The 18164-nt window shown below is 45.3% G+C and overlaps 1 protein-coding gene across 1 annotated transcript in view; it reads left to right on the forward strand.

Moving 5' to 3' along the window:
• Positions 1-17759, forward strand: part of LOC115108040 (actin-binding protein WASF1) — a 149585-nt gene extending 131826 nt beyond the window's left edge. Inside the window, 7 exon segments of the mRNA XM_029631928.2 lie at positions 3758-3930; positions 5861-6037; positions 15088-15197; positions 15200-15238; positions 15241-15363; positions 15366-15632; positions 15934-17759. Of these exon segments, the coding sequence (XP_029487788.2) occupies positions 3758-3930; positions 5861-6037; positions 15088-15197; positions 15200-15238; positions 15241-15363; positions 15366-15632; positions 15934-16094 (1050 nt within the window). The 3' untranslated portion in view covers positions 16095-17759.
• The last annotated feature ends 405 nt before the right edge of the window (positions 17760-18164 follow it).

Raw genomic sequence — 18164 nt, forward strand, 5'->3', positions numbered from 1 at the left:
GGGAATATGTAGTGTATTTGGGCAAAACAAAAGCACAAATGACTAAAGTACAGTAACATGTTATTGACTTATTTGGATCTTATCTCTTTTTTTTTTACTTTGGTGTATAATAGACACCATGTTTTGTGTGGTACTGTAAATGTAACAAGCCCTGTAACGTAAATGTCAGCATAGTCTTGTTCTATTCAGTCAGTCAGTCCTACAGCTTTCCTGTCTCACCTGCTCTATGTTCTGCCTTCGACTTCTGTTGTGTGTGCCACCTTTGTGTGTCCTGTTTACATTGTTAGGTTCTTATTTTTCAGAGTAAATAACTCACGGACACTAGAGAAGCTTTAACCAAGTTGAATTCTGCCCAAAGGTTCTGTACAGCTGTAATTCAGACAGCAAAATTTCTCACCATCACAGTTATATACGTCCCACTTAAGACACTCATTCTCTCCAATCCTTACATCTTATGGTTCTACAGGAAGAGGGTAAACAGATACTAAACCCTGATTACTCCCTTAAGGGATCTGACCTCACCTCCTGACTTCAACCCCTCCTTCACCTAATCCACAGATGTCCTTCAGTCTCCCCTATCTCAACATGTTGCTCTCCTCCCTTCCAGCCAGCTATCTGTCTTCCTACAGAGAACCATTAACTTCTGACATTAAAACCTAGTCTCTTTCACTCCTAGCCTCTTTCACTAGGCTTCTTCTCTATCATTTATTTAATATCTCAATGTTCAAAGTTTAGCCGATTCCAACAATATACAGTGCATTCAGAAAGTATTCAGACCCCTTGAATTTTCCACATATTGTTACGTTACAGCCTTATTCTAAAATTGATGTAATATTTTTTCTCTCATCAATCTAAACACAATACCCCATAATGACAAAGCAAAAACAGGTTTTTAGACATTTTTGCAAATATATTTTAAAAAACGGAATTATCATATTTACATAAGTATTTAGACCCTTTACTCAGTACTTTGTTGAAGAACCTTTGACAGCGATTACTGCCTCAAGTCTTCTTGGGTATGACGCTACAAGCTTGGCACACCTGTATTTGGGGAGTTTATCCCTTCTCTGTAGATCCCCTAAGCTCTCAGGTCTCTCCAGAGATGTTCGATGGGGTTCAAGTCTGGGCTCTGGCTGGACTTCAGAGACTTTTCCCGAAGCCACTCCTGCATTGTCTTGGCTGTGTGCTTTAGAGTTTTTGTTCTGTTGAAAGGTGAACCTTTTCCAAGTCTGAGGTCCTGAGCACTCTGGAGCAGATTTTCATCAAGGATCTCTATGTACTTTGCTCCATTCATCTTTCCCTTGTTCCTGACTTGTCCCCCAATCCCTGCTGCTGAAAGAAATCCCCACCGCATGATGCTGCCACCACCTTGCGTAACTATAGGGATGGTGCCAGGTTTTCTCCAGACGTGATGCTTGGCATTCAGGCCAAATAGTTAAATCTAGATTTCATCAGACCAGAGCATCTTGTTTCTCATGGGGGCTGTCATGTGCCTTTTACTGAGGAGTGACTTCTGTCTGGCCACTCTACCATAAAGGTCTCCAGCTGGCTGGAGTGTTTACGGATGTATACATTCTCTCCCTATCCCAGTCTGCAGTCCCCACTTACTGTCCACCATTGTTCATGTACCCAAGAAAGCAAAGGTAACTGAACTAAATTACTATCACCCCGTTGCACTCACTTCCATCATCATGAAGTGCTTTGAGAGGCCAGGTAATAAGGATCATATATCCTCTACCTTACCTGACACCCTAGACCCACTTCTATTTGCATACCGCCCCAATAGATCCACAGACGATGCAATCGCACTGCACACCTCCCTATCCCATCTGTACAAGAGGAATATCTATGTAAAAATGTATTTATTGTGAAGGTGTAGGCTATATTACATGGATTTATTTGACTTTTTAAAATGTAGATGTTCCAAAGATCTGCATCAGCGGCTTGTAGGCAACATGTGGAAGCCAGGAAATGTGTTTATGTTAATTAACGGTCAATTACCGTGAGACTGTCAGTTATTTGCTTGACAATCACCGGCTGGTGGAATTTCATGACTGCCACAGCCCTAGTGGTGCGGTCAGCCCAACGCATCACAGGGGGGCATCCAGGACACCTACAGCACCCGATGTCACGGCATGTTCACCCCGCTACCATCCAGAAGGCGAGGTCAGTACAGGTGTATCAAAGCTGGGACAGAGAGAATGAAAAACAGCTTCTATCTCAAGGACATCAGACTTAAATAGCCATCACTAGCCGGCTACCACCCGGTTACTCCACCCTGCACCTTAGAGGCTACTGCCCTATATAGATAGACATGGAATCACAGTCACTTTAATAATAGAAAACTAGTCACTTTAATAATGTTTACATACTGCTTTAGTCATTTCATATGTATATACTGTATTCTGTTCTAATGTATTTTAGTCAATGCCAAGTCTGATATTGCTCGTCCTAATATTTATATATTTCTTAATTCCATTATTTTACTTTTAGATTAGTGTGTATTTTCGTGAATTGTTAGATACTACTGCACTGTAGAAGCTAGGAACACAAGCATTTCGCTACACCCGCAATAACATCTGCTAAATATGTGCATATGACCAATAAAATGTGATTTGATTGGTGGAGTACTGCAGAGAAGGTTGTCCTTCTGGAAAGTTCTACCATCTCCACAGAGGTTCCTCTGGAGATCTGTCAGAGTGACCATTGGGTTCTTGGTCACCTCCCTGACCACGGCCTTTCTCCCCCGATTGCTCAGTTTGGCCAGGCATCCAGCTCTAGGAAGAGTCTTGGTGGTTCCAAACTTCTTCCATTTAAGAATGATGGAGGCCACTGTGTTCTTGGGGACCTTCAATGCTTCAGACATTTTTTGGTACCCTTCCCCATATCTGTGCCTCAACAAAATCCTCTCTTGGAGCTCTACAGACAATTCCTTCGACCTCATGACTTGGTTTTTGCTCTGACATGCACTGTCAACTGTGGGACAGGTGTGTGCCTTTCCAAATCATGTCCAATCAATTGAATTTACCACAGGTGGACTCCAATCAAGTTGTAGAAGCATCTCAAGGATGAACAATGGAAACAGGATGCACCTGAGCTCAATTTCAAGTCTCATAGCAAATGCTTATATTAATAATGCATGTCTGTTGTTTATTTTTAATACATTTGCAAACATTTCTAAAAAACATTTTTTTCTTTGTCATTATGGGATGCTGTGTGGATTGTGATCATTTTTAAAATTGTAATACATTTTAGTGTAAGGCTGTAATGTAACAAAATGTGGAAAAAGGGAAGGGGTCTGAATACTTTCCGAATGGACTGTATGTGTAGAATGAGCATCCTACTCAGTTTTTATGTAAATATGCCATATTGCTTAGTCTCCAATGAAAATGAGAGGATTCGCTATGACAACAGCAGCTGTGCAAAACCAAGAGGCAAAATAATATTTGCTTGTGTGTGCGCGCCGCCTAGATGATGGATGTTTAGTTTTTAGTTATGGGCACAGAAATGTATGCACTCTCTCTCTATTCAATCTCTTTTCTCTCTGTTGCCTCCTGTCTTTCAACTCACCTCTTTCTCGCTCTCTTTGTCAAATTAACAGATATTTATTCCCCCTACTTGTGATCAGAGCAGACATGAGGGGTGTAGGAAAGTTCTGTGTTTCTGTCTAATAGTTCTGTGCAGATTAAAACTCTAATTTCTCTCTCTCCCGTGTCTGTCCTCTCTTCCTTCTCGTCCTCCATCGTCTCTCCTCTAGGTAAGGGGAAACAACAGTACTCTGGAGACTGAGAAAGTACCCCGGGCTCCTCACGACCGGAAGAAGGAGTGGCAGAAACTGGCGCTGGGGGCGGAGCTAGCTGAGGACGACTCTGAGGAGGCCTTGAAAGAAAGAGAGGCCAACGGCTCTGCCAACTACCACGACAGGTCTGGGTGAGTGTGCATGTGCGCTTCCTTGTATCTTCGTACATGGAGCATTGTCACTTTTGGATTAATAGCGTGCCCAGAGTGAACTGCCTCCTACTCCGTTCCAGATGCTAATATATGCATATTATTATTAGTATTGGATAGAAAACACTGGATAGAAGTTTCTGGATAGAAGTTTCTAATATTGTTTGAATGATGTCTGTGAGTATAACAGAACTCAAATGGCAGGTGAAAACCTGAGAAAAATCCAACCAGGAAGTGGGACATCTGAGGTTTGTAGTTTTTCAAATCTTGGCCTACCGAATACACATTGAGATATGGATGAGGTTGTACTTCCTAGGGCTTCCACTAGATGTCAACTATCTTTTGAAACTTGAATTCGGATTCTACTATAAAGGAGGGGCTCATGAGACCTCTTTGAGTCAGTGGTCTGGCAGAGAGCCTTGGTCTCATGACGCACGCTCCCGACAGAGTTACCTCTCGTTCCAGAGCTTCTCTGAAGACAAATTAATTATCCGTTGGAACATTATTGATGTTTTATGTTAAAAACATCCTAACGATTGATTCCATACATCATTTGACATGTTTCTAAAGGACTGTAACGGAACATTTCGAGTTTTTGTCTGGATGAAATGCTCTCGCCTCATGAAGATGGATTACTGGGCTGAACACGCTAACAACAAGTGGCTATTTGGACATAAATTATGGAACTTTATGGAACAAATCAGGCATTTATTGTTGAACTGGGATTCCTGGGAGTGCCTTCTGTTGAAGATCATCAAAGGTAAGTGAATATTTATGGCGTTGTTTCTAACTAATTCCAAAATGGCGGATATTCCTCTGGCTGTTTTGGGTGGTGAGCGCCGTTCTCAGATTATGCTTTTTCCGTAAAGTTTTTTCGAAATCTGACACAGCGGTTGCATTAAGGAGATGTCTATCTTTAATTCTGTGAATAACACTAGTATATTTTATCAATGTTTATTATGAGTATTTATGCAAAATCACCGGATGTTTTGGAATCAAAACATTACTGCACGTAAGGCTCCAATGTAAACTGAAATTTGTTGATATAAATATGCACATTATCGAACAAAACATACATGTATGGTGTAACATGATGTCCTATGAGTGTCATCTGATGAAGATCATCAAAGGTTAGTGATTCATTTTATCTATATTTCTGCTTTTTGTGACACCTATCTTTGGCTGGAAAAATGGCTGTGTTTTTTCAACTTGGCGGTGATCTAACATAATCATATGTTGTGCTTTAGCTGTAAAGCATTTTTGAATTCGGACACGATGGGTAGATTAAAGGCGCAGCGTGATATGAATACATTCTTCTTTCATGAAAATGAAGAACACTTAAACAAACTATACAAAACAACAACACGAATGTGATGCTATATATAACGAGTGCTGACATGCAACTAACCACAGACAATAACCCACAAAATACCCAATGAATATGGCTACCTAAATATGGTCCCCAATCAGAGACAACGATAAACAGCTGCTCTGATTGAGAACCAATCTAGGCAATCATAGACATAAAAACCCTAGACAGGCAAAAACACATATCACCCTCGTCACACCCTGACCTAACCAAAATAATAAAGAAAACAAAGATAACTAAGGTCAGGGCGTGACATTAACAAGATGTTTATCTTTCATTTGCTGTATTGCTGTGTGAAAGTTACATATTTCATAAAAATATTGTTGAATTTTGCATTTTTGCCTTTTCAGCGGAATGTTGTCGAGTTCCGCTAGCGGAAAGGTTAAACCCTAGAAAGGTTAAACCCTAGAAAGGTTAAACCCCAACGCTACTCTATATGGAGCATTTGTGACCCCCCCCTCCCCCTTTTTGTGTCTCCCTCAGAGCTCCTTTGCATATGGAGTGGGTGTGTCCCACTCTAACTCTCCCCCCTCTCTCTCTCAGAGCTCCTATGTACTTGGAAGGGATGGACGGGCCGTTCTCCCTAGCAGCGCTGCCCTACAGTCAAATGAACGAGCTGCTGAACCGCCCTGGGGACAGAATGTACACGCGACCCCACGACCCCCCACCACTGCCCCCAATGCACCCTCTGGGAGACATCAAACCCCCCTCCATGATCAGGTGGGTGACACACAGACGAACACACACAGAGGCAGACACACACACACACACACAGGCACACAAATTCTTCCCACCACCTCTTTGGCTCTCTGGCTTTGACTCTGAGGACGCTTTTCACTCTGAGGACGCTATTCAAATGAATACAAATTTTAAAAAATGTTTCCAGTTCAGTTCTTTTCTCTGCTTTGTTGCTCCGTTCTCTAGCCTATTGTGTTGTGTTTTGTTCTGGTTAACTCTAATGATGGGTCTTCCAGGTAGCTGAGTAAGAGGAGCACGTGTGTATGGTACTATAGTACAACGGTTTGATTTGTCTAATCTTAGCAATTTCTTCTTAGCTAGCTACATAGCCGTCTTTGTATCAAAGATAATTGCGTAATTATCGTATTTCGTCGTCCTAACGTAGTCTACACTGCTATCTGCCCAGCAGCTAGCCAGCTAGCCAGCTAGCTAACGTCCACCGTCTACCGAATAGCAGCACTGTAAAAACTATTACACTCAACTGAATGACCTGATTAGTGTAGTGTTAGCTAGCTACATAGTTGTCTTTGCGGTATTCGTATCCAAGATAATTGTGTAGTTTAGAGTGTGTAGTCTTAGAGTGATTATCTTAATTTACCGAGGTTAGCTAGCCAGCTATTTGTCGTCCTTAACGTAGGAGACACTGCTAGCTAGCCAACAGCTAGCCAACGTCTACCGAATAGAACTTCCTCACTCAACAACCCGGTCGCATTCCGCTTCGCTCCACAGGTAGTATCACATTTTCATTTCATTTCATTACAGTACAACGGTTTGATTTGTTTGATCGTAGCTAGCTACATAGCTAGCTACATAGCCGTCTTTGTATCAAAGATAATTGTGTAGTCTAGAGCGATTTTCTAGGTTAGCTAGCCAGCTATTGTCGTTCTTTTAACGCAACGTAACGTAATCAACACTGCTAGCTAGCCAGCTAGCCCCCGAATAGCAGCACTGTAGAAACTATCACACTCAACGGAACAACTTGATTAGTGTAGTGTCAACAACGCAGCCACTGCCAGCTAGCCTACTTCAGCAGTACTGTATCATTTTAATCATTTTAGTCAATAAGATTCTTGCTACGTAAGCTTAACTTTCTGAACATTCGAGACAAGTGTAGTCCACTTGTCATTCCAATCTCCTTTGCATTAGCGTAGCCTCGTCTGTAGCCTGTCAACTATGTGTCTGTCTATCCCTGTTCTCTCCTCTCTGCACAGACCATACAAACGCTCCACACCGCGTGGTCACGCGCCACCCTAATCTGGTGGTCCCAGCGCGCACGACCCACGTGGAGTTCCAGGTCTCCGGTAGCCTCTGGAACTGCCGATCTGCGGCCAACAAGGCAGAGTTCATCTCAGCCTATGCTCCCTCCAGTCCCTCGACTTCTTGGCACTGACGGAAACATGGATCACCACAGATAACACCGCTACTCCTACTGCTCTCTCTTCGTCCGCCCACGTGTTCTCGCACACCCCGAGAGCTTCTGGTCAGCGGGGTGGTGGCACCGGGATCCTCATCTCTCCCAAGTGGTCATTCTCTTTCTCCCCTTACCCATCTGTCTATCGCCTCCTTTGAATTCCATGCTGTCACAGTTACCAGCCCTTTCAAGCTTAACATCCTTATCATTTATCGCCCTCCAGGTTCCCTCTGAGAGTTCATCAATGAGCTTGATGCCTTGATAAGCTCCTTTCCTGAGGACGGCTCACCTCTCACAGTTCTGGGCGACTTTAACCTCCCCACGTCTACCTTTGACTCATTCCTCTCTGCCTCCTTCTTTCCACTCCTCTCCTCTTTTGACCTCACCCTCTCACCTTCCCCCTACTCACAAGGCAGGCAATACGCTCGACCTCATCTTTACTAGATGCTGTTCTTCCACTAACCTCATTGCAACTCCTCCAAGTCTCCGACCACTACCTTGTATCCTTTTCCCTCTCGCTCTCATCCAACACTTCCCACACTGCCCCTACTCGGATGGTATCGCGCCGTCCCAACCTTCGCTCTCTCTCCCCCGCTACTCTCTCCTCTTCCATCCTATCATCTCTTCCCTCTGCTCAAACCTTCTCCAACCTATCTCCTGATTCTGCCTCCTCAACCCTCCTCTCCTCCCTTTCTGCATCCTTTGACTCTCTATGTCCCCTATCCTCCAGGCCGGCTCGGTCCTCCCCTCCCGCTCCGTGGCTCGACGACTCATTGCGAGCTCACAGAACAGGGCCCCGGGCAGCCGAGCGGAAATGGAGGAAAACTCGCCTCCCTGCGGACCTGGCATCCTTTCACTCCCTCCTCTCTACATTTTCTGTCTCTGCTGCTAAAGCCACTTTCTACCACTCTAAATTCCAAGCATTTGCCTCTAACCCTAGGAAGCTCTTTGCCACCTTCTCCTCCCTCCTGAATCCTCCTCCCCCCCCCCTCCTCCTCTCTGCAGATGACTTCGTCAACCATTTTGAAAAAGAAGGTCGACGACATCCGATCCTCGTTTGCTAAGTCAAACGACACCGCTGGTTCTGCTCACACTGCCCTACCCTGTGCTCTGACCTCTTTCTCCCTCTCTCTCCAGATGAAATCTCGCGTCTTGTGACGGCCGGCCGCCCAACAACCTGCCCGCTTGACCCTATCCCCTCCTCTCTTCTCCAGACCATTTCCGGAGACCTTCTCCCTTACCTCACCTCGCTCATCAACTCATCCCTGACCGCTGGCTACGTCCCTTCCGTCTTCAAGAGAGCGAGAGTTGCACCCCTTCTGAAAAAAACCTACACTCGATCCCTCCGATGTCAACAACTACAGACCAGTATCCCTTCTTTCTTTTCTCTCCAAAACTCTTGAACGTGCCGTCCTTGGCCAGCTCTCCCGCTATCTCTCTCAGAATGACCTTCTTGATCCAAATCAGTCAGGTTTCAAGACTAGTCATTCAACTGAGACTGCTCTTCTCTGTATCACGGAGGCGCTCCGCACTGCTAAAGCTAACTCTCTCTCCTCTGCTCTCATCCTTCTAGACCTATCGGCTGCCTTCGATACTGTGAACCATCAGATCCTCCTCTCCACCCTCTCCGAGTTGGGCATCTCCGGCGCGGCCCACACTTGGATTGCGTCCTACCTGACAGGTCGCTCCTACCAGGTGGCGTGGCGAGAATCTGTCTCCTCACCACGCGCTCTCACCACTGGCGTCCCCAGGGCTCTGTTCTAGGCCCTCTCCTATTCTCGCTATACACCAAGTCACTTGGCTCTGTCATAACCTCACATGGTCTCTCCTATCATTGCTATGCAGACGACACACAATTAATCTTCTCCTTTCCCCTTCTGATGACCAGGTGGCGAATCGCATCTCTGCATGTCTGGCAGACATATCAGTGTGGATGACGGATCACCACCTCAAGCTGAACCTCGGCAAGACGGAGCTGCTCTTCCTCCCGGGGAAGGACTGCCCGTTCCATGATCTCGCCATCACGGTTGACAACTCCATTGTGTCCTCCTCCCAGAGCGCTAAGAACCTTGGCGTGATCCTGGACAACACCCTGTCGTTCTCAACTAACATCAAGGCGGTGGCCCGTTCCTGTAGGTTCATGCTCTACAACATCCGCAGAGTACGACCCTGCCTCACACAGGAAGCGGCGCAGGTCCTAATCCAGGCACTTGTCATCTCCCGTCTGGATTACTGCAACTCGCTGTTGGCTGGGCTCCTGCCTGTGCCATTAAACCCCTACAACTCATCCAGAACGCCGCAGCCCGTCTGGTGTTCAACCTTCCCAAGTTCTCTCACGTCACCCCGCTCCTCCGCTCCCTCCACTGGCTTCCAGTTGAAGCTCGCATCCACTACAAGACCATGGTGCTTGCCTACGGAGCTGTGAGGGGAACGGCACCTCAGTACCTCCAGGCTCTGATCAGGCCCTACACCCAAACAAGGGCACTGCGTTCATCCACCTCTGGCCTGCTCGCCTCCCTACCACTGAGGAAGTACAGTTCCCGCTCAGCCCAGTCAAAACTGTTCGCTGCTCTGGCCCCCCAATGGTGGAACAAACTCCCGCACAACGCCAGGACAGCGGAGTCAATCACCACCTTCCGGAGACACCTGAAACCCCACCTCTTTAAGGAATACCTAGGATATGATAAAGTAATCCTTCTCCCCCCCCTTAAAAGATTTAGATGCACTATTGTAAAGTGGCTGTTCCACTGGATGTCATAAGGTGAACGCACCTATCTGTAAGTCGCTCTGGATAAGAGCGTCTGCTAAATGACTTAAATGTAAATGGGATGCGAGCGGCTGCAGATGTGTTTCCCATCCCCAGAATTGTCTTATCCGAGCGTGGGCAGAGGAAAAGAGGGAAATATGAACACATGGATGGATGGATGGATGGGATGGGATGGGAGGAAGCGGGGATAGTGGATCGAAGGTGAGGACAGATGGAGCTGTGGAAGGGATCGATAAGGTGTTAAGGCTAGTGAGGGCCGAGGCAGACGTTTTCCCTGTAGAGCTAACACAGTCCTCACTCTTCCAATCTCTGGAGGAATCAGAGAAGAGAGAGGGAATAAGGACACTGGAGCAGTTTCTCTCTCTCTTGCTCTTTCTATCTACCCCTTCTCTCCTTTTTCTCTCTCTGCTATCTCCCCCCCCATCTCTTATTTTGCTCTATCCCCTCCGCATCTCTCATTTTGTTCTCTCTCCAAATTATTGTTGTGTTTCAATCTTTCTTTTGCCTTTTCTCTAGTTCTGTATTTTATTTATTTATTTTCACCAGGTAGGCAAGTTGAGTTCTCATTTACAATTGCGACCTGGCCAAGATAAAGCAAAGCAGTTCGACAGATACAACGACACAGAGTTACACATGGAGTAAAACAAACATACAGTCAATAATACAGTATAAACAAGTATATAAACAATGTGAGCAAATGAGGTGAGAAGGGAGGTAAAGGCAAAAAAGGCCATGGTGGCAAAGTAAATACAATATAGCAAGTAAAACACTGGAATGGTAGTTTTGCAATGGAAGAATGTGCAAAGTAGAAATAAAAATAATGGGGTGCAAAGGAGCAAAATAAATAAATAAAATACAGTTGGGAAAGAGGTAGTTGTTTGGGCTAAATTATAGGTGGGCTATGTACAGGTGCAGTAATCTGTGAGCTGCTCTGACAGTTGGTGCTTAAAGCTAGTGAGGGAGATAAGTATTTCCAGTTTCAGAGATTTTTGTAGTTCGTTCCAGTCATTGGCAGCAGAGAACTGGAAGGAGAGGCGGCCAAAGAAATAATGGGTTTTGGGGGTGACTAGAGAGATATACCTGCTGGAGCGTGTGCTACAGGTGGGAGATGCTATGGTAACCAGCGAGCTGAGATAAGGGGGGACTTTACCTAGCAGGGTCTTGTAGATGACATGGAGCCAGTGGGTTTGGCGACGAGTATGAGGCGAGGGCCAGCCAACGAGAGCGTACAGGTCACAATGGTGGGTAGTATATGGGGCTTTGGTGACAAAACGGATTGCACTGTGATAGACTGCATCCAATTTGTTGAGTAGGGTATTGGAGGCTATTTTGTAAATGACATCGCCAAAGTCGAGGATTGGTAGGATGGTCAGTTTTACAAGGATATGTTTGGCAGCATGAGTGAAGGATGCTTTGTTGCAAAATAGGAAGCCAATTCTAGATGTAACTTTGGATTGGAGATGTTTGATATGGGTCTGGAAGGAGAGTTTACAGTCTAACCAGACACCCAATTATTTGTAATTGTCCACGTATTCTAAGTCAGAGCCGTCCAGAGTAGTGATGTTAGACAGGCGGGTAGGTGCAGGTAGCGATCGGTTGAAGAGCATGCATTTAGTTTTACTTGTATTTAAGAGCAATTGGAGGCCACAGAAGGAGAGTTGTATGGCATTGAAGCTTGCCTGGAGGGTTGTTAACACAGTGTCCAAAGAAGGGCCGGAAGTAAACAGAATGGTGTCGTCTGCGTAGAGGTGGATCAGAGACTCACCAGCAGCAAGAGCGACCTCATTGATGTATACAGAGAAGAGAGTCGGTCCACGAATTGAACCCTGTGGCACCCCCATAGAGACTGCCAGAGGTCCGGACAGCAGACCCTCCGATTTGACACACTGAACTCTATCAGAGAAGTAGTTGGTGAACCAGGCGAGGCAATCATTTGAGAAACCAAGGCTGTCGAGTCTGCCGATGAGGATGTGGTGATTGACAGAGTCGAAAGCCTTGGCCAGATCAATGAATACGGCTGCACAGTAATGTTTCTAATCGATGGCGGTTAAGATATCGTTTAGGACCTTGAGCGTGACTGAGGTGCACCCATGACCAGCTCTGAAACCAGATTGCATAGCAGAGAAGGTATGGTGAGATTCGAAATGGTCGGTATTCTGTTTGTTGACTTGGCTTTCGAAGACCTTAGAAAGGCATGGTAGGATAGATATAGGTCTGTAGCAGTTTGGGTCAAGAGTGTCCCCCCTTTGAAGAGGGGGATGACCGCAGCTGCTTTCCAATCTTTGGGAATCTCAGACGACACGAAAGAGAGGTTGAACAGGCTAGTAATAGGGGTGGCAACAATTTCGGCAGATAATTTTAGAAAGAAAGGGTCCAGATTGTCTAGCCCGGCTGATTTGTAGGGGTCCAGATTTTGCAGCTCTTTCAGAACATCAGCTGAATGGATTTGGGAGAAGGAGAAATGGGGAAGGCTTGGGCGATTTGCTGTTGGGGGTGCAGTGCTGTTGACCGGGGTAGGAGTAGCCAGGTGGAAAGCATGGCCAGCCGTAGAAAAATGCTTATTGAAATTCTCAATTATGGTGGATTTATCAGTGGTGACAGTGTTTCCTATCTTCAGTGCAGTGGGCAGCTGGGAGGAGGTGTTCTTATTCTCCATGGACTTTACAGTGTCCCAGAACTTTTTTGAGTTAGTGTTGCAGGAAGCAAATTTCTGCTTGAAAAAGCTAGCCTTGGCTTCTCTAACTGCCTGTGTATAATGGTTTCTAGCTTCCCTGAACAGCTGCATATCACGGGGGCTGTTCGATGCTAATGCAGAACGCCATAGGATGTTTTTGTGTTGGTTAAGGGCAGTCAGGTCTGGGGAGAACCAAGGGCTATATCTGTTCCTGGTTCTAAATTTCTTGAATGGGGCATGTTTATTTAAGATGATTAGGAAGGCATTTAAAAAAAATATCCAGGCATCCTCTACTGACAGGATGAGATCAATATCCTTCCAGGATACCCCGGCCAGGTCGATTAGAAAGGCCTGCTCGCTGAAGTGTTTCAGGGAGCGTTTTACCATGATGAGTGGAGGTCGTTTGACCGCTGACCCATTACGGATGCAGGCAATGAGGCAGTGATCGCTGAGATCTTGGTTGAAGACAGCAGAGGTGTATTTAGAGGGGAAGTTGGTTAGGATGATATCTATGAGGGTACCCGTGTTTAAGGCTTTGGGGAGGTACCTGGTAGGTTCATTGATAATTTGTGTGAGATTGAGGGCATCAAGTTTAGATTGTAGGATGGCTGGGGTGTTAAGCATGTTCCAGTTTAGGTCGCCTAGCAGCACGAGCTCTGAAGATAGATGGGGGGCAATCGGTTCACATATGGTGTCCAGAGCACAGCTGGGGGCAGAGGGTGGTCTATAGCAGGCGGCAACGGTGAGAGACTTGTTTTTAGAGAGGTGTATTTTTAAAAGTAGAAGTTCAAATTGTTTGGGTACAGACCTGGATAGTAGGACAGAACTCTGCAGGCTATCTTTGCAGTAGATTGCAACACCGCTCCCTTTGGCAGTTCTATCTTGTCTGAAAATGTTGTAGTTTGGAATTAAAATTTCTGAATTTTTGGTGGTCTTCCTAAGCCAGGATTCAGACACAGCTAGAACATCCGGGTTGGCAGAGTGTGCTAAAGCAGTGAATAGAACAAACTTAGGGAGGAGGCCTCTAATGTTAACATGCATGAAACCAAGGCTATTACAGAAGTCGTCAAAAGAGAGCGCCTGGGGAATAGGAGTGGAGCTAGGCACTGCAGGGCCTGGATTCACCTCTACATCGCCAGAGGAACATAGGAGGAGTAGAATAAGGTTGCGGCTAAAAGCAATAAGAATTGGTCGTCTAGAACGTCTGGAACAGAGAGTAAAAGGAGGTTTCTGGGGGCGATAAAATAGCATCAAGGTATAATGTACAGACAAAGGTATGGTAGGATGTGAATACAGTGGAGGTAAACCTAGGTATTGAGTGATGAAGAGAGAGATATTGTCTCTAGAAACATCATTGAAACCAGGAGATGCCATTGCATGTGTGGGTGGTGGAACTAATAGGTTGGATAAGGTATAGTGAGCAGGACTAGAGGCTCTACAGTGAAATAAGCCAATAAACACTAACCAGAACAGCAATGGACAAGACATATTGACATTAAGGATAGACCATGCATGTATAGACCATGCATGTCAGACTAATGTATCTAGGTTTGACGGACACAGTGTTTGGATGACTAGACATCAGTTATGTAATGCTTAGCATGACAAGTAAGTGTTAGTCAGGGACAGGAAGAGATCGGGATAGATGTGGAGAGAGAGAGAACATGTCAGGAGAAATTACCTCAATGAGAGTGAAAGAGACAGAGCGAGCGAGAGAACCTGTAGTACACTCACCCTTTGTGTTGACCTTTTGTTTTCAGCCCAGACGTATTGACTCTAGATCAGTGTTTCCCAACCCTGGTCCTTGAGTACCCCCAACAGTACACATTTTTTTGTATCCCTGGACAAGCACACCTGATTCTACTTGTCAACTAATCATCAAGCCCTCAATAAGTTAAATGAGATGTGTTTGCCAAGGGCTACAACGAAACTGTGTACTGTTGGTGGTACTCAAGGACCAGGGTTGGGAAACACGGCTCTAGGTGGCACCGGACATAACACAGTACAGCTTTCTCCTTCTTGCTTTACTTTCCATCTCCCTGTTATCTCCACTAGATTTTCTTCCATTTCTTGGTCTCTCTTGCCCCCCCCAACCTGATTATAAGTTAGCTTCCGGTTAACAGTACCTCTTTCTCTTTGTTTGTCTCTCTCTTTCTGTCTCTCCCTATCTCTCTCCTCAGCTCCAGTTCAGGTTTTTCAGACAGCAGACCCCAGTCTCCAGCACAGATGCATGGCTTCAATTCCAACACCCCTCCCCCTCCACCTCCCCCCTTGCCTCCTCCTCCTCCCCCTTGCCTTCCATGTCCAGCTCTGGCCCACGGGGCACCCCTCCTCCCCTATCCCTCCTCTACCAGTCCAGCAGCAGACCCCGGCCATCCCCCTCCCCCGCCCCCTCCAGATTGCCCCTGGCGTCCTCCACCCTGCCCCTCCTCCCGTGGCTCCTCCCCTCCACCTCTCCTCCCGGCACGCCTCCAACAGATCCTGGACAAGGGCCCGCCCCCTCACCAATCAGATGGCACTGTACTGCCCCCGCCCCCTCCTCCTCCTCTCCCCCTCCCAGGAGCACGGATCTCCTCCCCCTGCCCGCCAGGCCCGCCCCCTGTGCCTTCCTTCCTGTCAGGTGCCGTGGGGTCCCCAGCCTCTCACTCCAGTGGGAAGAAACATTCTGTCAGCCTGCCGCCCATCAGTGACGCACGCAGCGTCTTATTGGAGGCCATCCGCAAAGGTGGGTGGGGCCTCAGTGTATCAGCCAGTAGATCTGGGTATTGGGGTAATATGGTAGCGTCCGAAGCTCAATGTGCGTGGTCATTGGACAGTTTTATAACAGAAAAAAGCTGTTCCATTCTGTCTTATAGGTTGCAGAATCTAAAGTGGTGTTCCTTTTAAAGGGAACTAGCTAGCACTTTGTCTTGTCCTTGATGCTGAGGACAGAGAAAGAGAGTTGGACTTATGTGATCTCTCTCTCTCTCTCTCTGCCCCCACCCCACTCCCTCCTTACCCCTCCCTTTTTGCCTCCCTCCCCCCAGGTATCCAGCTCAGGAAGGTGGAGGAGCAGAGGGAGCAGGAGGCGGCCAAACACGCGCGTGTGGGGAACGACGTGGCCACCATCCTGTCCCGACGCATCGCCGTCGAGTACTCCGACTCGGAGGATGAGTCGGAGTTCGACGAGGGAGACTGGATGGAGTGAATGAGAAGGAGGGAGAGGAGAAAAGAAGGGGACAGAGGGCAAAACTGTCACTCAACTGTACCCCCTTTCGAGACGTCAGAAGTTTGTCCTTACAACTGCTCTCCTCTGTCAGTCCTGTTTTACTTCCCTTTCATGCACTACTCTACACCTCTCTCTCTCTCTCTCTCTCTCTGTCAATTACTGTTCTTCTATGTGTGTTCGGATGAAAAGCTCCACGTCAGTTGTATGTTCCATGTGTTCTGGTCGGGTTATGTTTTTATACTCATTTTTCTACACTACTGCACATCGTTCAGTTGCTGTCATGTTATTTTCATATATTATGAAATCCTCCTCGTGTACAGTTGTTTCAAAAATAACCTTTTAAAGAAAAAACGTTTTGTTTTGTTTTCCTGTTTGTTTCTCGCTGTTCAGTATTATATTATATTATTATATTATTATATATATATTTATATATATATTATATTATTATTATTATTATATTATAGCGTAACAAAGTGGCATGACACTTCTGTCCTTAGTTCTGTCCTGCCTCCTGGTGGGCCAAAGTGGAGATGAATGGATTCTGTATTTTATTATCTCTTCTTGGAGTTTCTTTTCTACCAGAAAAACACATGCAGTTTTTCAATGGGCCAGTTGTTGCCAATATGAACTACTTGAAGGATGGTAGCCATCCTGTATACCAGTCGGCTGGGGTTATTTGCTGATGTGATTTATTGGAGTTGTTCTGTGTTTTATATCATCCGGATTTGACTTATCACCTTAGAACAAGGAAAATATTGTGATGATGATATGTTATGTGATGATTGTTGTCTGATTCTGATGATGAAGATAAAGAAGAATTATGGTGAGATATTAGAATAATCAGAACCACTTAACAGTAGTGTCCCACTGGGAACACAGGTTTAATCAACGTTGTTTCCAGTTAATTTCAATGAAATGATGTTGAACCAACGTGGAATAGATGTTGAGTTGACGTCTTTGCTCAGTGGAGTCGGAGCAATAGGAACCACTTTTAGAAGGCAGATTATTTCCTGGGTTCCCTCTCTGTGTGTCAACTAACGAGAAGCCTTACCTCGTTTGACTCTAGAACACTAAATAAGGGCTCTATTCAATCTGTATCGCTGAAGCGTTACAGATTGTGCAATACACATTTTAAGATAATTTCCGATTGAGCCGACAGGTGCTGCGTTTACTGTGAATGCGGTCTCCGTTAACTTGGTAAAATTGCCTTTACATTTCAATCACGCTGTAATGCTGATCTTCAGCGATACACATTGAATAGAGCCCTAACAGTTACTATGAAGAATTTAAATGAATTAACGCCATTAGTCTACCCGTGTTTCTGCTGCCAAGGGGGTGGGGCCATGATAAGAAAGAAGGATTCATCTGCCTTCACGGCTCCCTTTGAAGATGCCTGCAGTCCTTTTCTTTCTTTTGTTCTTTCTTCTACTTGCCTTATTGTTTGTACAGACATATCGTTGAGTTGATGAATGTATTGTGCTGTTACTACTTTTTGCCTGTTCTGGTATGAATTAACTGTTTCTATATTTGGGGAGTGGGAGAGAGGAAAATGAACCCTGGGTTCAAACAATATGCTGTATAACATGTAACTGTTGACTGTAACAGTTTGCTTGAGTTAATAAAAGCTAATGTTATGTTTCAGGAGTTGTTGTTGTTTGTTTTATTAATGAGACTTTTAACTATTAAGCTTTTATTATTAAACCTCATCCACTTTAATGGGATTTCTTCAACATTCTAAAGCTCCCATTGTTAAAAACTCCCATTCTTAGCTGTGACTTCCAAAAGTTTTTCCCATAGTTTGCGTGAGTTAACACATCAACTACATTTACCACTTTCCCAACAAGTTATACAACAACTTAGTGTATGAAATCTTAGTCTACTTCTCTGATATTGAAATCTGAAGAAAAAAAATATTCAACCAATCGAACAATACAGCTGTTTTAATAACCGCATCAACTACATTTTTGACTTTTTTTAAACAAATACAGTTTTGACCACTTTCCCAAAAAGTTAGACAAAAATGTTGAGCAAATGAAATCTTAGTATACT

The sequence above is a fragment of the Oncorhynchus nerka genome, linkage group LG24, assembly GCF_034236695.1.
Source record: "Oncorhynchus nerka isolate Pitt River linkage group LG24, Oner_Uvic_2.0, whole genome shotgun sequence".
In the NCBI taxonomy this organism is placed as follows: Eukaryota; Metazoa; Chordata; class Actinopteri; order Salmoniformes; family Salmonidae; genus Oncorhynchus; species Oncorhynchus nerka.